Genomic DNA, 26,020 nt, shown 5'->3' with positions numbered 1-26,020 from the left:
ATCTACATCTACAGCCCTGCGCTCATCAAAGACGTCTCCAAAGAACTAAATCAATTTTATAAGACATGACCTCCCACATACAAAACCATGCTGACTATCCTTATTCAGTCTTCTCCATCTAATTGCATGTATTGCCTTTGTAGTGGTTAGCATTAAACAAAAGCTTTTCACTGTTCCTCGGTACAAGTGACAATGAACTAAACTTAAACTAAACTGAGATATCACCTCACATCTCCTTCCACTGTAATAAGTTGGATGTCCTTCCCTCTCTCTGCCTGCCTTCAGTGCAGACACCAAGCAGCCATCCTTTCTGCTCCTTGACTCATGACTCCAATTTAGTTTAGTTTAATTTAGAGATACAGCGCGGAAAGAGACTCTTTGGGGCAATATTTTTCACATAGCGGGTGGGAACTGCAGATGCTGGTTTACACTGAAGATACTGTGGACACAAAGTGCTGGAGTAACTCAGCGGTTCAGGTAGCATCTCTGAAGAAAAGGAATAGACAATGTTTCGGGTCGAGTCCGCACAGACCGACGATCCCTGCACGCTTAAAATATGCTACACTTGGGACAATTTTACATTTACACCAAATCAATTAGCCACTAAACGTGTGTGTCTGTGGAGTGTGGGAGGAAACCGTTCCCAGAGAAAACACACGCAGCTTACAGGGAGAACGTACAAACTCCATACAGAGAGCACCCGTAGTCAGGATCGAACCCGGGACTCTGGCGCTGTAAGGCAATAACTCTACCACTGCGCCCTAAATTCTCTGGCCTTATTAATTTGTCCATTGTGGGTTAATGGCAGGTCTGTTGAAAATCTGGATCAATAATGTTTACATCGCCACTGATTGCACTTTGGAGCCTCCACACAAAATACTTGGTAACGGTGGTTAAGCAAGATTTTCCATTCATAAATCAATGCTGACATTTCATTCTGTACTGCTAATCTCTAGATGTTCTCTCTTTCATACAGATTCCAATCATTTCCCAACCATCTGTGTTAGTATGACTAGTGTCTAATTCCCTGAACATTTTATATATTATCATTATTAAACATTGGTCTTACAAAAATCATCTTCCAGGCCTGTGGTCCTGCATTCTTCCAAATGAATTATTACAACAATGTGTTGTAATGTTCCTGCTATCATCTCTCTAGCCACAAGCAATCTGGACCAAGAGTCTTATCCTCTGGATTTCATTCATTTATCTAATATATCTGTTGACCTTATGGAGATATAGAAAATCGTGAGGGGCATGGATAAGGTGAATGGGTCCATTCTATTCCCTTGTCTAGGGGAGTTCAAAGCCAGAGGGCATAGGTTTAGGATGAGAGGGAAGAGATATTTTTATACCCTTTGGGTACCGAGGGGCGATATTTTTCACATAGCGGGTGGCGCGTATGTGGTACAAACTACCGGATGAAATGTGTGGGAAGGAACTGCGGATGCTGGTTTACACTGAAGATAATGTGGACACAAAATGCTGGAGTAACTCAGCGGGTCAGGCAGCATCTCTGGAGAAAAGGAATAGATGATGTTTCGGGTCGAGACCCTTCTTCAGACCACTCTCAGTCTGATGAAGGGTCTTGACCCGAAATGTCACCTACTCTTTTTCTCCAGAGATGCTGCCTGACCCGCTGAGTTACTCCAGCATTATGTGTCTATCTAGTGGATGCAATGGTGGGTAACATGAGGCCATCTTATAAGAGAGACACTTGGGCAAGTACATGCTTAGGAAAGGTTTGGAGGGATACGGGTCAGGCGCGGGCAAGTGGGAACATGGTTGGCACGGATGTGGTGGGCAGAAAGGCCTCTATGATTCTCTCTATATTTTTCACTTCAAATACACTTCTCATTCACTGCCCAATGTGCAGTCCACCTGCTCTGTCTTGGGTGGCATCATGGCTCAACGGTAGAGAACCTGGGCTTTACAGTGACAGAGGCCCAGGTTCGATCCTGACCACGGGTGCTGTCTGTACGGAGTTTGAACGTTCTCCCCGTGACTGCCTGGGTTTTCTCCGGTTGCTCCGGTTTCATCACTCACACCAAAGACTTGCAGGTTTCTAGGTTAATTGGCTTTGGTAAAATTGCAAGAGTGCAGGGATCACTAGTCGGAGTAGACGGTGAGTCAAAGGGCCTGTTTCACACTGTATGACTCTGACTCAGTGAAGCAATGCCAGTTATGCATGGGTCATGGTAACACTTTTTACCATAAATGTAGAAAATCATGCGTCTACGCATCACAGGCATGCTGGCATCTTAGCAGTGATAGAGAACTGCACTTTCAGACACTGCGGTCACATCTTCCCGCATAGAGTCACAGAGTCATACAGGCCCTTCAGCCCAACTTGCCCACACCAACCAACATGTCACTTCCCCATTAGTCCTACCTGCCTATGTTTGGCCCATATCCCTCTAAACCTGTCCCATCCATGTACCTAACCAACTGTTCATTAAAGATTGTGATAGTACCAGCTTCAACGACCTCCTCTGGCTGTTTGCTCCATGCACCCGCCACCCTTTGTGTGAAAAGGTTACCCCTCAGATTCTTATAACATCTTTTCCCCTTCACCTGAAAACTATGTCCTCTGGTCCTCGATGCACCGACTCTGTGTAAGAGAGTCTGTGCATCTACCCGATCTATTCCTCCAATGTGTTTTGTACACGGCTATAAGATCACTCCCTCATCCTCCTGCGCTCCAAGGAGTAGAGACCCAGCCTACTCAACCTCTCCCGATAGCTCAGACCCTCAAGTCCTGGCAACATCCTCAAAAGTCTTCTCTGCACCCTTTCCAACTTGACAAAATCTTCCCTAAACATGGTGCCCAGAACTGAACACAATTCTCTAAATGTGGCCCCACCTACGTGTTATACAACTGCAACATGACCTCCCAACTTCTATACTGAGTACAGCCTTCATGCAGCCTTGGTCAAGTTTACCCTTTATATAGAACGAAGCCAAACTATACAGTTGTTACAACACAGTTGTTTGCATTGTATATATAGGTTGCCATGTTTTTCACCTCACCCATCCAGTCTTATGACCCTGACTACGGAGCTGTCTGTATAGCATTTGTATGTTCTCCCCATGACCCGTGTGGTTTTCTCCAAGATCTTATATTCGGTTTCCTCCCACACTCCATGGACGTACAGGTTTGTAGGTTAATCGGCTTGGTATAAATGTAAGGTACACAAAATTGCTGGAGAAACTCAGCGGGTGCAGCAGCATCTATAGAGCGAAGGAAATAGGCGACGTTTCGGGCCGAAACCCTTCTTCAGACGTAATGTAAATTGTCCCTAGTGTGTGTAGGATACAGTTCTTGTGTGGGGACCGCTGGTTGTTTTGCAGAATCGATGGGCCGAAGGGCCTGTTCCCGCGCTGTGCCTCCAAACTAACAACTAAAAAGGTTCTACACAATTGCAACAGCTTCATCAATCAAGCATCAGCTAATCAGTCAGGTTGATGCTACACACACACACACACAGAGATATACAAAGTGGATGTTGGTAATAATGGTGCAGATTGGAGCGTGAGAGAACGCCACAAAACATAAAGTCCACTCTTACCTCTTTCGGCTTCAATGAAACGGGTTTCAGCCCATGTGCCTGCAAGACCTAGAAGAAAAATCATTTTTTTTCAATGACAAAATTCTCCTATCATTAGACACAATCAACACTCCCGACAACGAGAAACTGACTGCAAGATCCCTGCTCTTAAATGAAAACAGAAAATGCTGGAAACACTCCTCAGTAGGTCAGGCAGCACAGATAGAGGAGGAAGCAGAGGTCAAAGATGCCCGATCTGCTCTGACCAACCTGATGGGCCAGAATAGGTGAAGAGTCCTCAACCTGAAACATTAGCTCAGTGTACAAAGCGACTGCAGATAGACACACAATGCTGGAGAAACTCAGCGGGTGAGGCAGCATCTATGGAGAGAAGGAATTAACGACATTTCAGGTTGAGACTAAGAATCTATGATTCTTTCTCTCCATAGATGCTGCCTCACCCGCTGTGTTTCTCCAGCATTTTGTGTCTACTTTCCATTTTACCAGCATCTGCAGTTCTTTCTTAAACAAATATACATACTTGGCTAATAGAATATATTCAATTAATTATGAGGTTATGACTTCTAGTCCCAGACTCTCCCACTAGTGGAAACATCGCATCCACTATATCCAAGTCTTTCACTCATCTGTACGTTTCAATGTGGTCCCCACTTATTCTTCTAAATTCCAGCGAGTACAGGCCCAGTGCTGTCAAACGCTCATCATAGGTTAACCCAGTGGCGTAGGGTGGGTTTGAGCGCCCGGGGCAGTTTAAAGTTTTGCGCCTCCTCATTAGCGGGGGGGGGGGGGGGGGGGGGGGGGGGAAGGGGAGAAGGGGAGGGGGGGGGGTAAAGGGGGAGAAGGGGAGAAGGGGAGAAGGGGAGAAGGGGAGAAGGGAAGAAGGGAAGAAGGGGAGAAGGGAAAGGGGAAGGGAAGGGGAAGGAACACGTTTTTGGTGGTCTCTTCCTTCGGGGATGCGACTTCTTTTGTCGAGGCCTAATGGCGGAGCTGGCGGCCTCAGAGCTGGGGCAGAGGCAGCGGCGGCTGGGACAGCGGCAGCGGCAACCAGAACTCGGAGCGGGGACAGCGACACTGGCAGGCCTGGCCTCGAAGCTGGGACAGCGGCAGCGGCCGCCTGGCATCAGAGCTGGGACGGCGGCAGCGGCTGCGACGGCGGCGGCCTGGCCACGGAGCTGGGACGGCGGCGGCAGCGGTTGGGACGATGGCAGCAGCAGTGACAGCGGCAGCCTGGCCTCGGAGCGGGGACAGCGACAGCGGCCACACGGCATCAGAGCTGGAGCAGCGGCAGCGGCGAGCTGGCCTCGGAGTTGGGACAATGTCGACCAGAACTCGGAGCTGGTCGGGCCTCTGTAGAAGCAAGCCCCGCGCTGTTTTTATACTCACAGCTCCAGGTAACTCCTCCTCGCTCCAACGGCTCCCCGGGCCTCTTAATTTTTTTTTTTTTTAATTCCAACAATTTTTTTGCGCCCCTAAAAATTTAGCGCCCGCCAACTGGTTTAACCTACTCATTCCTGACTGGGATCGTTCCCGTAAACCTCCTATGGACCCTCTCCAGAGCCAGCACATCCTTCCTCAGATATGGTGCCCAAAATTGCTCACAATATTCCAAATGCGGCCTGACCAGTGCCTCAGCATTACATCCCTGTTTTTGTATACAAGCCATCTTGAAATACATGCTAGCATGAATCATGGCTGGTCTATCTCTCCCTCCTCACTCCATTCTCCTGCCTTCTCCCCATGCTGCCTGACCCGCTGAGTTACTCCAGCTTTTTGTATCCATTACAAGGTGTGTGCGACCATCTTGGAAGAACGGGTGACAGGAGAGCGGGCGTGTCATGAAACCAACAGCTGAGTTTCCTAGAATGAAGGAGGAGATACGGTATTGTAAGGGATGGAAAGGATGCAGAGGAAAGCTGGCCGATGAAGGTTGCTTCGAAGGCACCCCTTGTAAAATATAGTCTACCCGATCTGGCCATGCATCCAGCCTTTCCCAAACTTACTTGGCAACTTGGGATTAAAACAAAACTGAAGAACTCACATACTTAGCGTCAGCCCAGCCGCTTTTTGGCGACCACATTTTCCCTTCACCCATCAGTCCGAGGGCAAGGTGAGCCAGAGGAGCGAGATCTCCACTGGCCCCAACAGTTCCCTTCTCTGGCACGAAGGACAGGCAGGAAGCTGCAGAAAGCACAAAATCTCTTGTTAACAAGAGAGTACACAATGTGCATACAGGAACTGCAGATGCTGGTTTAAACCGAAGATAGACACAAAATGCTAGAGTAACTCAGCGGGACAGGCAGCATCTCTGGAGAGAAGGAAAAGGTGACGTTTCAGGTTGAGGCCCTTCTTCACAGTGGATGTGGAGAGGATGTTTCCACAAGTTCGGCTTGTACACGCTAGAATTTAGAAGATTGAGAAACTTACAAAATTCTTAAGGGGTTGGACGGACTAGATGCAGGAAGATTGTTCCCGATGTTGGGGAAGTCCAGAACAAGGGGTCACAGTTTAAGGATAAGAAGGAAGTCTTTTAGGACCGAGATGGGAAAATCATTTTTCACACAGAGAGTGGTGAATTTGTGGAATTCCCTGCCACAGAAGGGAAGGTTCATTGGCCAGTTCATTGGCTGGATCTACGAGGGAGTTAGATGTGGCCCTTGTGGCTAAAGGGATCAGGGGGTATGGAGAGAAGGCATGTATGGAATATTGATTGGATGATCAGCCATGATCATATTGAATGGCGGTGCAGGCTCGAAGGGCCGAATGGCCTACTCCTGCACCTATTTTCTATGTTTCTATGTTTCTAGTGGGAAAGTCTAGGACCAGAGGCCATAGTCTCAGAATAAAAGGACGTACAATTAGTCTGAAGAAACGTCACCCATTCCTTCTTTCCAAAGATGCTGCCTGTGCCGCTGAGCAACTCCTGCATTGTGTATCTGCCAGCTGTATACAGTTAGACTGGACACATTTATCCAATTACTTTTAAAGATTGTGTCTATTTCAATACCATATTTTTCTTATGTTTTGAGTTCGAGTTTAGTTTATTGTCACGTGTGCCGAGGTACAGTGAGAAGCAGTTTGTTGCGTGCTGCCGAGTCAGCAGAAAGACAATACATGGTTACTATCGAACCATCCACAGTGTGCAGATACATGATACAGGGAAATAACATGAATAATGCTGAGTGCAAGATAGACATAGAAACATAGAAAATTAGGTGCAGGAGTAGGCCATTCGGCCCTTCGAGCCTGCACCGCCATTCAATATGATCATGGCTGATCATCCAACTCAGTATCCCGTACCTGCCTTCCCTCCATACCCCCTGATCCCCTTAGCCACAAGGGCCACATCTAACTCCGTCTTAAATATAGCCAATGAACTGGCCTCGACTACCCTCTGTGGCAGAGAGTTCCAGAGATTCACCACTCTCTGTGTGAAAAACGTTCTTCTCATCTCAGTTTTAAAGGATTTCCCCCTTATCCTTAAGCTGTGACCCCTTGTCCTGGACTTCCCCAACATCGGGAGCAATCTTCCTGCATCTAGCCTGTCCAACCCCTTAAGATAAAGTCCAATCAGAGATAGTCAAACAGCAGCATGATATTTTTTGCAAATTCACAAGTTATAGAAGTTGAATTAGACCATTTGGCCCATCGCGTCTACTCCGTCATTCAATCATGGCTGATCTCTGCCTCCTAATCCCATTTTCCTGCCTTGTCCCCATAACCCTTGACACCCGTTCTAATCAAGAATTTGTCCATCTCTGCCTTAAAAATATCCACTGACTAGGCCTCCACAGCCTTCTGTGGCAATGCTCCACAGATTAACTACCCTCTGACTAAAAACATTCCCCCTCACCCCCTTTCTAAAAGAGTGCCCTTTATTTCTGAGGCCATGACCTCAGTCCTAGACTCTTCCACCAGTGGAAACATCCTTTCCACATCCACTCTATCTCTGCCTTTCATTATTCTGACTTCTTGCGTACGGCGTGCACAGCCTAAAGTTGATTATTCTGCCATTTTCAATGAGGTCCCCCCCCTCATTCTTCTAAACTCCAGCGAATAGAGGCCCAGTGCTGTCAAAAGCTCATCATATGCTAACCCACTAATTGCTGGGATCATTCTTGTAAACCTGCTCTGGACCCTCTCCAGAGCCAGCACATCCTTCCTCAGATACAGGGCCCAAAATGACTCATAGTACTGCAAATGTGGCCTGACCAGTGCCTTATAGAGTCTCAGCATCACATCCCTGTTGCTCTATAGGGGTTCAATCCTGCCGGTGTGGAGTTTGCATGTTCTCCCTGTGGCTGCATGGGCTTCCTCCAGGTGCTCCATCTTCCCAACTGGAACAAGGGCTGCTGATAAAAACGGGACTGGTGCTTTCTTCAATTATTTAAATGTCTGCGATGGTTTTTGAGTGTGATGTGCATTTAGCTTTTTTTATTGCTTTTAATTCCTTTAACAATATTTGTTACTTTATTGATATTTCCTTAACATTACGGTTGACATGTTAAAAGCATTCTCATTCAATCACAAAGACAGCCCGGAGAGTCTGTGATTAGTTGAGTTGAGTTTAGAGACACAGTGCAGAAACAGGCCCTTCAGCCCATCGAGTCCGTGCCGAGCACACTGTGGTGGGGCCTCAGTGGCTGATAGCCATTATAGAGCCACAGGGAACAGAAACAGGCCCTTCGGCCCAACTCATCCGTGCCGACCCAGATCACCCATCTAAGCTAGTTGCATTTGCCTGTGTTTTGCTCACATCCCTGCAAATCTTTCCCAACCTTTCCTATCCGTGTAGCTGTCCAAGTGCCTTATGAATGTTGTTGTTGCACCTACCTCAACTACTGTCTCTGGCTAACCCAACGAGTGGGAGTTTTGCTCTAATGTCCCAGCATCAACCCTCCGTTGTGTGAAGGCAGCAGGCTGCCTGCATTGAGAGGGCCCCTGTGCATTGGGCTACATTGGCACTTAGCCCAATGTAGAGGGAGCAAGTACTTCATACACAGCTAGGCAGCTGGCCTCCTGCCCGAGGCAACATCGACCCTGGCTCCTGGACTCCCCATATAGATGCATTGGTCAAGGAAATACACCAACTAGCACTAGTTCCACCAGCAACCTGTCCAGGGCCACCCATATTGAAGCAATGGCTAAGCAAGCATACCAATGCTTCTACTTCCACCAATGGGTACTGATTATGGGTGATCAGCCATGATCACGTTGAATGGCGGTGCTGGCTCGAAGGGCCGAATGGCCTACTCCTGCACCTATTGTCTATTGTCTATAGCAACCTGTCCAGGGCTCAAAGTAATGGCCAAGAAAGCACACCAACAACACAACACCTCTACTTCCTTGGAAGGTTTAGGAAGTTCGACATGTCCCGAACAACTCTCACCAACTTCTACAGATGCGCCGTGGAAAGCATTTTATCGGGATGCATCACTGCATGGTCTGGGAACAGCTCCAGCCAAGACTGCAAGAAATTGCAGAGAATTGTGGACGCAGCCCAGACCATCACACAAACCAACCTCCATTGATTCCATTCACACCTCACGCTGCCTCGGCAAGGCCAGTAGCATAATCAAGGATGAGTCTCGCCCTCTTCTCCCTCTTCTCCCCTCTCCCATCAGGCAAGAGGTACAGAAATGTGAAATGCACACATCCAGATCCTGGGACAGTCTCTTCCCAGCTGTTATTAAACAATTGAACACCCTGTCAACAACTAGATGGTCCTGAGCTACTATCTACCTCATTGGAGACTCTTGGACTATCAGTAATTGGACTTTACTGGACTTTATCTCGCACCAAACGTTATTCCCTTTATCATGTATCTGTACACTGTGGATGGCTCGATTGCAATCATGTATTGTCTTTCCGCTGACTGGATAGCACACTACAAATAGATTTTCATTGTACCTCGGTACACCTGACAATAAACTAAACTAAAATACATTGAGGGTGCTGCAGCCCCAACATCAACACGATGCACATAGCTCTATTACGCAACACCAGCATGGTGGCACAGCGGTAGACTCGCTGCCTCACAGCGCCAGAGACCCAGGTTCAATCCTGACGACAGGTGCTGTCTGTACAGAGTTTGTACGTTCTCCCCGTGACCTTGTGGGTTTTCTCCAGGAGCCCCATTTTCTTCCCACGCTCCAAAGATGTACAGGTTTGTCGGCTAATTGGCTTGGCATAATTGTAAATTGTCCCTGGTGTGTAGGATAGTGCTAGTGTACGGGGGTCGCTGGTCCGCGTGGACCGTAGGGCCTGTTTACGCACTGTATCTCCAAACTAAACTAAAGCAAACATCCAATACTAAACGTGTAGGAGGGAATTCTCTGCCTCGGAGGGCGGTGGAGGCTGGTTCCCTGGATGCTTTCAAGAGAGAGCTAGATAGGGCTCTTAAACATAGCGGAATCAGGGGATACGGGGAGAAGGCAGGAACGGCGTACTGATTGGAGATGATCAGCCATGATCACATTAAATGGTGGTGCTGGCTCGAAGGGCCAAATGGCCTACTCCTGCACATATGGTCTATTGTCTATTGAACTGCAGATGCTGGTTTGCTCAGTGGGACAGGCAGCATTTCTGGAGAGGAATGCTGAGGGAGGGTCTCAGCCCGAAACGTCACCCATTCTGTCTCTCCAGAAATGCTGCCTGTCCTGCTGAGTTACTCCAGCTCTTTGTGTCTATCCAATACTAAACGTTACATTAAAGTAAATTCAATCGAGTGGCTGTTGCTATTTTCAGATTTACACACGTGAATGCAGTCCATTGCTGGGCTTTGAGCCATCGCTGAGACACAGGGTGCATGCAGTGTCAGTGAGGCTGTGCTAACATTGTGTACTATCAACACCAGTTACTCGGAGCTGAAATACCCCCATAGGAACAACTTCATCCCGTATGCTGGAAACTAACCCTGGAGTCTGGGTTACTGTATATTGGCGAGGCTCCAATACATTTGGAGTATTGTGCTCAGTTTTAGTCACCCTGGTATACAAAAGATGTTGTTAAGCTTGAATGAGCGCAGAGAGGATTTGCGAGGATGTTGCCAGAACTCAGAGTGCCTGAGCTATAGGGAGCGGTTGAGCAGGCAAGGACTCTATTCCTTGTAGTGCAGAAGGATGCGAGGTGATCTCATAGAGGTGTATAAGACCAAGAGGGGAATAGATCAAGTAAATCCATAGTCTTTCATCTGTATTTCGACCCAAAACGTTGCCCATTTCAAGTCTGAGGAAGGGTTTCGACTCGAAATGTTGCTATTTCCTTCGCTCCATAGATGCCGCCTCACCTGCTGAGTTTCTCCAGCATTTATGTCTACCTTCGATTTTCCAGCATCTGCAGTTCCTTCTCAAACATAGATACATAACCAGTATAGGTTTTCTAGCGAGTTAGACATAGCTCTTCGGGCTTATGGAATCAAGGGATATGGGGAAAAAGCAGGAACGGGATACTGATTTTGGATGATCAGCCATGAATAGTGGTGCTGGCTCAAAGGGCCAAATAGCCTACTCCTGCACCTATTTTCTATGTTTCTATGTTAATTGATGTACTCTAGCCTAGGAAAGTAAAAACATGCCTTACCATTGAAGGCCTGGATCATTTGGTTGAGGGTCTCCAAGGAGATTCCACTGTAACCCTTGGCGAGGACATTGATCCTGAGAGCCAGCAGCATCCGGCATCTCTGCGGTGAGAGGGGTTTGCCCACACCTGGGGGACAGAGAGCAGCAAATAACTGAGGCAATGTGACAGCATGCTAAACGGTGGGAGAGTCTGCAGAACGTTGACGGAGTGGACATACCAGCTGAATGGGAACGGACTAGATTTTCTTGGAGCTCCCTGAATGGGGAAAAGAGAAAAATAATTACATGTTGGAGAACGTTGCAATTTAATGCACCGGTAAGTTTTTTGTACAATTTGATCAATGTTCTTAAGTGAAAGCAGCAGAATTAGGCCATTCGGCCCATCAAGTCTACTCCGCCATTCAAGGGACTGATCTATAGGGAGAGGTTGAGGAGGCTGGGACTCTATTCCTTGGAGCGCAGGAGACTGAGGGGTGATCTTAAAGATGTGTGGAAAATCATGAGAGGAATAGATTGGGTAGATGCACAGAGTCTTATAGCCAGAGAAAGGAAATCGAGGACCAGTGGACATGGGTTTAAGGAGAGGGGCGAAAGATTTATTGGGAACCTGAGCGGTAACATTTACACACAAAGGGAGGTGGGTGTATGGAACGAGCTGCCAGAGGAGGTAGTTGAGGCTGGGACTATCACAACATTTAAGTAACATTTATACTGGTACATGGACAGGGTAGGTTTAGAGGGATGTGGACAACAGCAGCCAGATGGGTGGGGCTAGTGTGGGTGGGGCATGTTGATCGACGTGAGCAAGTTGGGCTGAAGGGTCTGTTTCCATGCTGTATGACTCTATGATACCAGGGAGAATAAATAGATTGAGCAGCAAATGCCCCCAAGGCCGATCAGCCTCAATTGAAGCAAAAATAGGTGGCACGGTGGAGCAGCAGTGGAGTAACTGCAGCGCCAGAGACCCAGGTTCGATCCTGACCACGGGTGCTGTCTGTACGGAGTTTGTACATTCTCCCTATGACCTGAGTGGGTTTTATCCAGTTTCCTCCCACATTCCAAATACTTACAGGTTTGTAGGTTAATTGGCTTTGTTAAAGATTGTAAATTGTTCCTAGTGTGCTAGTGTATGGTGGATCGCTGGGCAGAAAGGGCCTGTTTCCATGTTGTATCTCTAAAGTCTGAAGGCTGTGGATTCTGGAGTTGCCGGAATGGGTTCATGGTCTGAGGTGAGAACTGCCAACAAAGGAATAGGCAGAGTGGTGGAGGGAGAAACGTTCCACACGAGGTTGGGCTTGGAACGTTAGGTTATGGAAGTGCGTAATGAGGCTGAGAACCCAAATGTAAAGGTGTTTAATCTTGTGGATAGCTGTCTCCAACGTCAGTGGTGAGCCCTGCCAACTTACTACCAAACCCTCATCACAGCAGAGATTGGGGGTAAAATTCACACTGCACCAACCCCAATAGTCTGTTGACAGATATACGTTACACTGGCTGCAGTGGGGAATGGGGGGGATGGGGGGGGGGGGGGGGGGGGGGGGGGGGGCAGAAAACAACGAGGGACCATTGGGGACCATAATCAACACTTTGCAACTGTGTCGGTGCCCTATAGGTGGCGACTCTTTGCATACCTTGTGTATGTTATCTAAAACAAAGAAATAAATGGCGATATGTCACATGCGATAATAAAGTATCAATCAATCAATCAATCAAAAGAATGTTCAGACATGAAGTAGATCTTAACAAACTACGGGGAATTAATGAGAAAAGTCTCCGATTTTTCAGCAATAACTTACTTGAGCTTATTATGCGGGATAACAGTCCGGGCAAATTTCCCAAAGCCAGTTGTTATTCCGTACACAACTGAAAGAGAGAAAAGTGCAAAGATATTTTCCCCTCTTTATATTGTTGGCTGTGCCCTGCGATCACGGACTTGTGGGGGGGGACGAGGGCGGTGAGGAGGAAATGCCAGCTTACGGGAATGCCAGTTGGTCGGGAATGTAAAGAGTGAGATACACGTTCCGAACTTCCGGGGGGACTCATATTATAATGATGGGTCTACTACCATCATCATTGCGGGTGGCACGGTGGTGCAGCGGTAGAGTTGCTGCCTTACAGCTCCAGAGACCCGATTCGATCCTGACCACGGATGTTGTCTGTACGGAGTTTGCACGTTCTCCTTGTGACCGCGGGCATTTTCCCCGGGTGCTCCAGATTCCTACCAGATTCCAAAGACATACAGGTTGTAGGTTTGTGTTAGTGTTACTGGTCTGTGCAGACTTGGTGGGCAGATGGGCCTATTTCCACACTGCATCCCCTAATTAAACTAAACTAAGTCGGATACTGCTTATAATCCGACAGTATGAGGAAGTACAGTACTGACATACAGTTTCTTCACTTGTCATTCTTTTCCATTCAACCCACCTTTATTTTCTTTCACAATATTGTCCAGAAGTATTCTTGACTGTATGATTTTATCTTCAGCTTCTGCAGAGATCTGTGGTAGAGGACACATCAAATGCTGTCAGTCTTCATAAGATCATGGGTCATAGGTGATAGAAGTAGAATTAGGCCATTGGGCCCATTAAGTCTACTCCGCTATTCAATCATGGCTGATTCTCTTGCTTTCTATCTATCTCTGCCTTAAATATATCCACTGACTTGGCCTCCACAGACTTCTGTGGCAATGAATTCCACAGATTCACCACCCTCTGACTAAAGACACTTCTCCTCATCTCCTTCCTAAAAGGAATTTAAATTTTGAGGCTACGACATCTAGTCCCAGACTCTCCCAGTAGTGGAAACATCCTCTCCACATCCACTCTATCGAAGACTTTTGCTTTCCTGTTCGTTTCAATGCAGTACCCCCCGATTCTTGTAAACTCCAGCAAATACAGGCGCAGTGCCGACAAACGCACATCGCAGGTTAACAGTGACTGTGTGGTTATAGAAAAGCAACAGGGAGATATTGTGAACTCACTCACCTTGATCTTGTAAAGTCCTTTTCCCAAACGAACTAGTTCTTCTATCGTCAAATGATTTCCATCTAAATAAATACACTGAAAGATTGCATTTTCTTTTAGATTGTTGGGTTAGCACGAAGTACATCAGCGGCTAACTTTCATATCGGGTTGACGTACGCCCTTCAGTGAACTTTCCAAATCGTAATACAATCGAGCCATTTACAGTGTGCAGATAAATGATAAGGGAACATTTAGTCCGATCAAGGATAATCCGAGGGTCACCAATGAGGTAGATGGTAGTTTGGGACTAGTCTCTGGCTGTAGTAGGATGAGATTCAGTTGCTGGGAAGAAACTGTCCCTGAATCTGGAGGTGTTTTCAACCTTCTATTAAAATGTGGAAAGGCTGTAATAACACATTTAAAGCAATGACTCCGGTCTTCGGTAAAGATTGTAAACTGTCTCTAGTGTGTAGGACAGTGGCAGTATGCGGGGATCGCTGGTCGGCATGGACTCAGTGGGCCAAAAGGCCTGTTGCCGTGCTGTATCTCTAAAACTAAAACTAAAGCTCCAGCCGTCACTGTTTCTGTTTCAGGTTTAAGGGAGGGACATATAATATTCACCCGCAGGTCTGTATCAGGATAGAGTAACTATTAGATATATTGGTGCACATTACGATGGATGAATCTCCAGTCTAATGGGATCTATCCCAGGACGCCAAGGAAAGCAATGGAGGAAATCACAGGGACTCTGATGGAGATTTCTGCGCCTCCATTGGCCACGGGTGAGGTACCAGAGATTAGAGAATATCTAATTTAGTCCCTTTGTTCAAAAAAGGCAGCAGGGATAAGACAGTCAAAGAGTCATACAGTGTGGAAACAGGCCCTTCAGCCCATCTTGCCCGTGCCAACTCGCATGCCCAATCTACACTAGTGCCACCTGCCTGCATTTGGCCCATATCCCTCTTAACCTATCCTATCCATGTAGGGCCCAAATGTTTTTTTGAATGTTGTGATAGTACCTGCCTCAACTACCTTCTCCAGCAGCTTTTTGTATATATCTCTCGTTTTCCTTTCCAGTGACTTTCAGCCTGAAGAAGGGTCTCGACCAGAAACGTCATCCGTTCCATCTGTCCAGATATGCTGGCGGTCCCGCTGAGTTACTCCAGCTTTTTCTGTCTATCTTCAACTACCTCCTCTGGCAGCTTGTTCCGTACACCCACCACCCTTTGTGTAAATAAAGTAGCTGCTCAGGTTCCTATTAAATATCTCCCCCCCTCCCCCCCATCACCTTAAACCTACGATGCATTGAAACCTACGAGCATGGAAACAACAGGCCAGTAAGTCTTACATAAGTGGGCAAGTTCTAGGGGAAGGATACAATTTGTGTTCACCTGGAAAGACAGGGACTGATTTATCAGCAATGGATCATGCAGGGGAGATACTATCTTACAAACTGAGGTTTGAGTTTATTGAGGAGGCAACCAAAACAATTGATGAAGGCAGAGTGGTGCAATGGTTTGCATGGACTTAGAAGGTTTACAAGGTTAATTCCCGGGATGGCAGGACTGTCATATGCTGAGAGAATGGAGCGGCTGGGCTTGTACACTCTGGAGTTTAGAAGGATGAGAGGGTATCTCATTGAAACATATAAGATTGTTAAGGGCTTGGACACGCTAGAGGCAGGAAACATGTTCCCAATGTTGGGGGAGTCCAGAACCAGGGGCCACAGTTTAAGAATAAGGAGTAAGCCATTTAGAATGGAGACGAGGAAACACTTTTTCTCACAGAGAGTTGTGAGTGTGTGGAATTCTCTGCCTCAGAGGGCAGTGGAGGCGGGTTCTCTGGATGCTTTCAAGAGAGAGCTAGATAGGGCTCTTGAAAATAGCAGAGTCAGGGGATATGGGGAGAAGGCAGGAACGGGGTACTGATTGGGGATGATCAGCCATGATGACATTGAATGACGGTGCAGGCTCGATGGGCCAAATGGCCTACTCCTGCACCCATGTCTGTTGTCTATGGACTTTGGTATGGCTTTGCAAAGGTCCAAGGTGGTCCAGGAGGTTAAGGCACAAAGTTGCGGACCACCGTTCCTGGATCATTGTTGCAGGCTTTCTCTTGTCCTTTTGATGTCTTTCCTTCATTTGTTGTTTGTACCTTTTCATGCCTATAGTTTCCCTCTCCCCTCACTCTCAGTCTGAAGATAGGTCTGAATTGTTGATCCAGTACACAAACGTGCCAGAACCTTGTAGAGGCACAAAAAGCCAGAGTAACTCAGCGGGTCAGTCGGAATCTCTGGAGAAAAGGACCAGGTGATGTGGAGCCCCTTCTTCACACTCAGAGTCAGGATGGGGGGGGGGGGAAACAAGAGATATAGAAGGCACCTGAACAAATGAACGAGAGATATGCAAAAAGCAACGATGACCAAGACAGGTAGAGCCCACAATGGTCCAGTGTTGGCTGTGGGCTAGATGATAACGAGTGATACAGACAGTGAAACTCAACAGGGCGACAGTGAAATGAATACGATGACTAGGGTGGGGGAGGGACGGAGGTAGTTTGTTGGATGGATGGATGGTTTGGGCAACTTGGGTCAAAAGCACCCGTTTCTGTTTTGCTCGTCTCTGTGATCTTACAGTTTCCAACAATATTTGTCCTTGAAGAGCAAGACAGTGCCTGTTCCCAGCACATGACGGATGTGTTTGGAAGGGATGGACTTTAGCCCAATAAAGCCAACCTTCTCTGCCCAGCTGCTCCCACTAAAACTGTGTGAAGTTCAAACCTCAAAAGTTATCTTCATCCATTTCATAACCTCCCAGCTCACTCTCAGACCCACATTTATGAAGCTGTCGGCATGGTGGCGCAGCGGTAGAGTTGCTGCCTTACAGCGCCAGAGACCCGGGTTCAATCCTGACTATGGGTGCTGCCTATACGGAGTTTGTACCTTCTCCCTGTGACCGCGTGGGTTTTCTCCAGGTGCTCCAGTTTCCTCCCACACTCCAAAGACGCACAGGTTTCTAGGTGAATGTCCTTCTGTAAATTGCCCCTAGTGTGTCGGATAGAACTAGGTCAACAAAATAGAGAGAGTACAGAGGAGATTTACTAGAATGTTGCCTGGGTTTCAGCAACTAAGTTACAGAGAAAGGTTGAACAAGTTAGGGCTTTATTCTTTGGAGCGCAGAAGGTTAAGGGGGGACTTGATAGAGGTTTTTAAAATGATGAGAGGGATAGACAGAGTTGACGTGGAAAAGCTTTTCCCACTGAGAGTAGGGAAGATTCAAACAAGGGGACATGACATGAGAATTAAGGGACTGAAGTTTAGGGGTAACATGAGGGGGAACTTCTTTACTCAGAGAGTGGTAGCTGTGTGGAATGAGCTTCCGGTGAAGGTGGTGGAGGCAGGTTCGTTTTTATCATTTAAAAATAAATTGGATAGTTATATGGATGGGAAGGGAATGGAGGGTTATGGTCTGAGCGCAGGTATATGGGACTAGGGGAGATTATGTGTTCAGCACGGACTAGAAGGGTCGAGATGGCCTGTTTCTGTGCTGTAATTGTTATATGGTTATATGGTTATATAGCTAGTGTACAGGTGGACACTGGTCGGAGCGGTCTCGGTGGGCCAAAGGGCCTGTTTCCACGTTTTCTCTAAACTAAAACTAAATTAAACAGTCAGACCCATGTTTCGACCATTCTCAAGTCATCCAATATCCTTCATAAATTTGTACAAAACCCTGCTTCCTGTTGGGTAGATAGGAACTGCAAGTGCTGGTATATACCAAAGGTAGACACAAAGTGCTGGAGTAACTCAGCAGCTCTGTAGGATCACTGGAGAAAAAGGATGGGTGGCTGTCTGAGAATGGCCTACTCCTGCACCTGTTTTCTATGTTTCTATTTCGGAAGAAGGGTGCCAACCCGAAACGTCACCCATCACTTTTTTCCTCCAGAGATGCTGCCTGACCCACTGAGTTATTCCAGCACTTTGCATCTGTCTTCTGCTTCCCAGTACTGGTCCCACTCCAAGCCTCACTGAGATCACACATGCTACCTGACCAAGTCTTGGCTCCTGGTCCCCAATGCATTGAACCTCAAGCCATTCTCTGAAGACACCACCTCCAAACCTCACAACCCATACTGAGACTCGCCAGTTAGGTTTTTTCTGGCTACCCTTCAAATCACCCTTTTTTAAACCTTTTTTTCACCTTTTTAGAGTTCCTTTTCCTGACGTCTCACTGCCTTAAGGAACCTTCTCAAGATCCAATGCTTTGAGCAACTTGGCCATCTCTCCTTAACCCCAACCATGAATTCCTCCCATTCATTTTTATTCCTTAAATCCATCTCCCCCCCCCACCTCCACAACTAATCTCCCTGGAATTCCCATGTGAAAACTTTTCTTGGTGATAGGAGTAGTGTGTGCCCTAGGTTGCGTCGGAGCAAACTTCAGATACTGGTTTACACCAAAGATAGACACAAAATGCTGGGGTAACTCAGCGGGACAGACAGCATCTCTGGAGAGAATGACTAGGTGGAATTGCCATAGAGGGAGTACAGAGAAGGTTCACCAGACTGATTCCTGGGATGTCAGGACTTTCATATGAAGAAAGACTGGATAGACTCGGCTCGTACTCGCTAGAATTTTCGAAGATTGAGGGCGGATCTTATAGAAACTTACAACATTCTTAAGGGGTTGGACAGGCTAGATGCAGGAAGATTGTTCCCGATGTTGGGGAAGTCCAGAACAAAGGGTCACAGTTTGAGGATAAGGGGGAAGTCTTTTAGGACCGAGATGAGAAAAACATTTTTCACACAGAGAGTGGTGAATCTCTGGAATTCTCTGCCACAGAAGGTAGCTGAGGCCAGTTCATTGGCTATATTTAAGAGGGAGTTAGATGCAGCCCTTGTGGCTAAAGGGATCAGGGGGTATGGAGAGAAGGCAGGTACAGGATACTGAGTTGGATGATCAGCCATGATCATATTGAATGGAAATGCAGGCTCGAAGGGCTGAATGGCCTACTCCTGCACCTTTTTCTATATTTCTATGTTGAATCAGCCATTCCTTCTCTGCCTGTCCCACTGAGTTACCCCAGCATTTTGTGTCTGCCAGAGGTTGCGTGTTGGACTCTGATTTGCCAAGAAACTCCACTTCACTAGACCACTCGCACCCAAACATAGCCGCTACATCACTGATGGAAACTGCTTGTGAACTGCGCAGAGAAGTGTGAAAACGCACACCTCCACGTTCAGAGACAGTTTCTTCCCAGCTGTTATCAGGCAACTGAACCATCCCATCAATAAACGGAGAGCAGACCTGAACTGCTATCTACCTTGGACTACCTTTGATCGGACTTTACCTTGCACTAAATGTTTTTCACATTATTCCCTTTATCATGTATCTGTACATTGTAAATGGCTCGATTGTAATAATGTATTGTCTTTCCGCTGACTGGTTAGCATGCCACAAAACGTTTCACTGTACCTCGGTACACGTGACAATAAACTAAACTAAACCCAGTGTGTTTTGAAAAGAGCACTGAAGCAGGAAGGTACAGATAAAGTAAATCACAGCTACGGAGCATTTACCTCATCGGGCTCCCGGTAGATGGAAGACCTGGGTGTGCATCTGGTTAAGGTATTTTCGTTCTGTTGAAGATTTTTGTTTACAGTCCAGAGATCTGCAAATATTGACTCCAGTATTGAACGGTACAAAATCTGAGTGAGCATCTTTCAGATGTGGCCCGCCCGCCCCTACTGGGGAGCCTTGGGGGAGGGTGGTACCCCAACCGTAAATCACACTGCTCCATGTGGCAACGTGAATGTGAGCACTTGAATGCAGCGACGTGAGGGCAGCGGTAGAATTGCTGCCTTGAGACCCAGGTACGGGTGCTGTCTGTGTGGCGTTTATATGTTCGCCCCGTGACCTGCCTGGGTTTCCCCAGGGTGCTCCTGTTTACTCCCACAGTCCAAAGGCGTACAAGTTTGTATGTTGGGTGGCTTGGTATCATTACAAATCGTCCCTATAGTGTGTGTTAGGATAGTGTTAGTGTGCGGGGATCACTGTTAGGCATGGACTTGATGGGCTGAAGGGCCTGTTGCCGCGCTGTGTTTAAAAAACGAAACTAATCGCACTGACGACCAACTACATTTATAAATCTGAGATTGGCAGATTTAGGGTCTCAAAGGTTATGGGGGGAAAAGGCAGGAGAATGGGGTTGAGCGGGAAAGATAGATTAGCCATGATTGAATGGTGGAGTAGACTTGATGGGCCGAATGGCCTAACTCTACTTCTATGACTTATGAACTTTCAACTTTGCTGGGTGGAAACAATGTATTCTGTTGAACTGACCAGTGGCCTTCACGTATCTATAAATAGTGTTTGTATGCGGCATAGTGGCACAGTAGTTGAGTTGCTGCCTTAATTGGTTTTCGTAAAATTGGTAAATTATCCCTAGTGTGCAGGAGAGTGCTAGTGTACGGGGTGATCAATGCTGGGCGTGGACTCGATGGGCCAAAGGGCCTGTTTCGGTGCTATATCTCCAAAGTCTAAAAGTAAAGTTTAAAAGTAAAGTCTAAAAGTTTTGAGCATAGAAGTTGGGACGTAATGTTAAAATTGTACAAGGCATTGGTGAGGCCAATTCTGGAGTATGGTGTACAATTCTGGTCGCCTAATTATAGGAAGGATGTCAACAAAATAGAGAGAGTACAGAGGAGATTTACTAGAATGTTGCCTGGGTTTCAGCAACTAAGTTACAGAGAAAGGTTGAACAAGTTAGGGTTTTATTCTTTGGAGCGCAGAAGGTTAAGGGGGGACTTGATAGAGGTTTTTTTAAATGATGAGAGGGATAGACAGAGTTGACGTGGAAAAGCTTTTCCCACTGAGAGTAGGGAAAATTCAAACAAGGGGACATGACATGAGAATTAAGGGACTGAAGTTTAGGGGTAACATGAGGGGGAACTTCTTTACTCAGAGAGTGGTAGCTGTGTGGAATGAGCTTCCAGTGAAGGTGGTGGAGGCAGGTTCGTTTTTATCATTTAAAAATAAATTGGATAGTTATATGGATGGGAAGGGAATGGAGGGTTATGGTCTGAGCGCAGGTATATGGGACTAGGGGAGATTGTGTTCGGCACGGACTAGAAGGGTCAAGATGGCCTGTTTCCGTGCTGTAATTGTTATATGGTTATATGGTTAAAGCATGAATGATCTGAGACTTTGCTCCAAAGTTGAACTCACTCAATCTCCGTTCAGAATCCAGGAGAACGGGGCTGAGAGTGAAAGGTAGATCAGCCATGAATGAATGTAGATGGGCCGAATGGCTTAATTCTGCTCCTAGAGCATATGAGCCCGGCCTGTGTTTCCCCATTCTCAGCCACAACCACCAAGCTCCTCCATTCCCCCGCATCCCAAACCCCACCGCCCCCCAAAGCCAGACTTGTACCCACCCACGCTTCTGCCCCATGCCCTCTCTCCCACACACACAGGGACAGTGATTGCCCTGGACCTCATCACACCTCTAGTCTTCCTCTCCCCTCCCTCTGGCAGATGAAGGGTCTCGACACAATGGGGCTTTGGGCAACTCACATCCCATGTGGTATGAATATTGGCCTCTCTATCTTTAGGTAATCCTTGCCTTCCCACTCTCCCCATCCATGTTCTCTGACTAGTTTGACTGTCCTCCTCATTGAATGTTACTTCGTAAGTCTCCTCATTGCGTTAACAATCAACCATTCTACATTTCCCTCGAGCTCTGCCCCCTTTGATCTCTCGTTTTCACACCTTACCCTTCCATATCTCTGTGTCTCCCTCTCCCCTGACTCTCAGTCTAAAGAAACGTCACCCATGCCTTCTCTCCAGAGATGCTGCCTGACCCGCTGGGTTACTCCAGCATTTCTAGGAGTCTATCTTCGGCGATGGACTTTAGCCCAGTAAAGCCAGTCAGACAGTCCCTGCCCTGCCCTTCCGCCCACATCTCACACCGCGACCTCCCACCGACCCTCCCCGTGTCACGGAGCCCAGTCCCCGGACCCCGGGCTAGTTAGTGCCCATCCATAGCCGGAGTGTGCCCCTGGCCCCCTGCTGCACAAGGATACCGGTGCTCGGGCGTCCACTGGTTGAAGTCCGGAGACACGGCATCGTCCGCCAGCACTGGGGGGAGACAAGGTACAGTTTATAACCATATAACAATTACAGCACGGAAACGGGCCATCTCAGCCCTTCTAGTCCGTGCCAAACACTTATTCTCCCCTAGTCCCATCTACCTTCACTCAGACCATAACCCTCCATTCCTTTCCCGTCCATATACCTATCCAATTTATTTTCAAATGATAAAATCGAACCTGCCTCCACCACTTCCTCTGGAAGCTCATTCCACACAGCTACCACTCTCCGAGTAAAGAAGTTCCCCCCTCATGTTACCCCTAAACTTTTGTCCCTTCATTCTCAAGTCATGTCCTCTTGTTTGAATCTTTCCAACTCTCAATGGAAAAAGCTTATCCACGTCAACTCTGTCTATCCCTCTCATCATTTTAAAAACCTCTATCAAGTCCCCCCTTAACCTTCTGCGCTCCAAAGAATAAAGACCTAACTTGTTCAACCTTTCTCTGTAACTTTTAGGTGCTGAAACCCAGGCAACATTCTAGTAAATCTCCTCTGTACTCTCTCTATTTTGTTGACAACTTTCCTATAATTTGGCGACCACAATTGTACACCATACTCCAGATTTGGTCTCACCAATGCCTTGTACAATTTTAACATTACATCCCAACTGTTGTATTCATTGCTCTGATGTATAAAGGCCAGTGGGGGGTGGCTGCGGGCGAGGATGGGGTGAGCTAGCGTGTCCCTCCTTACTCACCCACTTCCACGAAGTCGTTATTGTCCAGGACCTCTGCCAGGGCGTCGTGAGGGTCGAGCAGCGCCAGCCCCTGGCACCGACGTACGGTGAAGGCGGCTTCCTCGCTCAGGCAGCCGCAGCCCGGCTTGTTCTTGGCGTAGCGGCGCAGCGCCTCCCGACCCAGCCAGTCCACGCTGGCCGCGCCGTCCTTGCTCGGCACCAGCAACCACTCGTCGCGGACATGCACCGTGTAGCGGGACATTGTGCCGCCGCCCGCCAGCCCTCGGCCGCTCGTACCTCTGGCCCCGAGTCCACAGCGGCCCCGTCCACAGACCCAGCCCACAGCCCACAGCCCACAGCGTACAATGTCCACACCCCACCTCCCCCCCACGCACACACAACTACTATCCACCCCCCAGCGATGTCCATCCACTGTCCTGCCCCCATCCCACCCACCCCCATCACTGCCCAGTGCCTACCCTCCCAGACCCACCCGCCAATACTGCCCACTCCCCAAATACGTCCCGACCCCCAACCATGTCCCACCCCAGACCCACCCACAAATAATGCCCTGCCCTGAATAATGTCCAACCTCAGACCGAGCCACCCACCCCCGCTCACTCATAAAGCCATCCCTAAATACTGACTACCCCCCACCCCCCCTCTCCCATCACTGCCCACTCGCAAACACTAGTCCATCCCCAGACCACTGTTCCCAGCCAGACCCACCCCCCAAATCCTGTTCCACTCCCCCAGTAATGTCCAACCATAGACCCGTCCCATCAAATACTGTCCACCTTCCAACTGTGTCCCCTACCAGACCCACCCACCCACCTCTGCTCACCCGCAACCACGGCTCACCCCCAAACTGAAGACCCTCCCCCCAAATAGTGTCCGCCCTCAGCCACTCTCCATCCTGAAACATCGCCCATCCCCCAACAACGCCCCAATGCAGACTCATCCCCAACCTCCCCTACCCAGCTCCACTCCGTCCCCAATCCCGCCTCCCCCTCCGTCCTCCCCCACAGACCCTCCCCTCCCACATCCTCCCCCCACACGCCCTCCCGCTCCTTGGCTCACCCCATGGTGGCTCGCGGTGGGACAACCCAGCCAATCTCTCGTCCTTTGCCCTGATCTTGTCCGATTCTCTTGACCCCTGGGTGCAAATCTGGAAAATGGAGTTTCATGTGGGGAAGTGTCAGAGTTATAGTGACTAAATCTCAAAAAGATTTAGTCACTATAAGTGGGTCCAATGTTAGTCATACAGTGCAAACAGGCCCTTCTGCCCAACTTGCCCACACCAGCCAACATGTCCCAGCTACACTAGTCCCACCTGCCCACGTTTGGCCCATATCCCTCCAAACCTGTCCTAGTCATGTGCCTGGCTAACTGTTTCTTAAATGTTGGGATAGTCCCAGCCTCAACTACCTCCTCCAGCAGCTTGTTCCATACACCCACCACTCTTTGTGTAAAAGAGTTACCGTCAGATTCCTATTAAATCGTTTCCTCTTCACCTTAAACCTATGTTGATGGAGAGGAGGATGTATCGGGACCATAGGATACAGTAGACAAGGTTGGAGGAGGTGCAGGAGAACTACTCTCGCCGTTAGGCCCCTGAACGGTGAGAGAGGAAGTGTTGGGGCAGGTGTTGTACCTCCCCTGGTTTAGTTTATTATAGAAATACAGCGCGGAAACAGGCCCTTGGCCCCACGCCAACCAGCGATCCCCACACACTAGCGCTAACCTACACACTAGGGACAATTTACAATTTTTACCAAAGCCAATTAACCGCCAAACTCTTACATCTCGCGAGTGTGGGAAGAAAACGGAGAAAACCCTTCTGGTCACAGGGAAAATGTACAAACTCCGTACAGACAGCACCCGTGGTCAGGATCAAACCGGGTCTCTGGCGCTGTAAGGCAGCAGCTCTACCACAGCGCCACCGTGTTTGCAGGGGAAGTGAACGGGGACTGGTGGCGGGAAGAAGGTGAAGGATGTGCGATCGATCTAAGAAGTGGTCCTTGCAGAAAGGGGAAGATGGGGAGGTTGTGTGGTCACCTCCCCACATTCCCACCCACCCAACCATATCCACACTCTTTCTCCATTCATCATTCACCACATAACGCATGGGCGGAGTAGACTTGATGGGCCGAATGGCCTAATTCTACCACTATGTTTTATGACCTAGTGACATAACCACCTCCGCACGATCTCCACCACGCAACTGCATCCGCATGGACCTCCCCTGCATGGATTTAAAGCAGTGGTAAGGGAGAATCTGATGGTACAATGTACCACTCCCCCTCCCCCCCACCCCCCACATCCCCCGTCCCCCGCGGCCTCAACTCCCCCAGCGCAACTGTAACCCAACACTCCCCATCCCTTCAACTAACTCCCCAACCTCTTCACCTCTCCCACCTCTCTACCTCCCACCACCCAAACATCTACTTCACCCTTTCATCCCACTCCATCTTACACACCTCAATATCAACTGCCCCGCGTTCACCACTTGCCCCTCCCCATAGTTTATAAGTGATACGAGCTGAATTAGGCCATTCGACCCATCAAGTCTACTCCGCCATTCAATCATGGCTGATCTATCTTTCCCTCTCAACCCCATTCTCCTGCCTTTCTCTATAACCCCCAGCACCCATACTAATCAAGAATCTGCCAATCTCGATAAAGATATCCATTGGCGGCCTCCACAGCCTTCTGTGGCAATGAATTCCACAGATTCACCACCCTCTGACTAGAGAAATTCTTCCTCATCTCCTTTCTAAAGGTATGTCCTTTAATTCTGAGGCTGTGGCCTCTGGTTCTAGACTCTCCCACGAGTGGAAACATCCTATCCACATTCAATCTATCCAGGCCTTTCACTGTTCGGTAAGTTTCAATGTGGTCCTCCCTTCATCCTTCTAAACTCCAGCGAGTACAGGCCCAGCGTCATCAAATACTCATCATGTTAAGATGATCATTCCCGGGATCATTCTCGTAAACCTCCTCTCGACCCTCACCAATGTCAGCACATCCTTCCTCAGATATGGGGCCCAAAACTGCTCACAATACTCCAAATGCGTTCTGACCAG

At 48.2% G+C, this 26,020-nt stretch overlaps 1 protein-coding gene across 2 annotated transcripts in view; it reads right to left on the bottom strand.

The window, feature by feature from the left end:
• hal (histidine ammonia-lyase) overlaps positions 1-26,020 on the bottom strand; it is a 90,640-nt gene that overhangs the window by 34,637 nt on the left and 29,983 nt on the right. The window contains exons 1-10 of one of the 2 annotated variants that reach the window (XM_055652765.1): positions 22,956-23,274; positions 22,192-22,246; positions 19,687-19,714; positions 14,131-14,205; positions 13,571-13,643; positions 12,943-13,009; positions 11,365-11,402; positions 11,148-11,273; positions 5,608-5,747; positions 3,570-3,617 (exon numbers count right to left, since the gene is read on the bottom strand). In XM_055652765.1, the coding sequence (XP_055508740.1) occupies positions 3,570-3,617; positions 5,608-5,747; positions 11,148-11,273; positions 11,365-11,402; positions 12,943-13,009; positions 13,571-13,643; positions 14,131-14,205; positions 19,687-19,714; positions 22,192-22,246; positions 22,956-23,196 (891 nt within the window). In that variant the 5' untranslated portion in view covers positions 23,197-23,274. Of the gene's footprint in view, positions 1-3,569; positions 3,618-5,607; positions 5,748-11,147; positions 11,274-11,364; positions 11,403-12,942; positions 13,010-13,570; positions 13,644-14,130; positions 14,206-19,686; positions 19,715-22,191; positions 22,247-22,955; positions 23,275-26,020 lie in introns of those variants that run through there. The other variant, XM_055652766.1, reaches the window with a different exon arrangement.

The sequence above is a fragment of the Leucoraja erinacea genome, chromosome 22, assembly GCF_028641065.1.
Source record: "Leucoraja erinacea ecotype New England chromosome 22, Leri_hhj_1, whole genome shotgun sequence".
Lineage (NCBI taxonomy): Eukaryota > Metazoa > Chordata > Chondrichthyes > Rajiformes > Rajidae > Leucoraja > Leucoraja erinaceus.
This window is presented reverse-complemented; position numbering and strand designations above follow the sequence as displayed.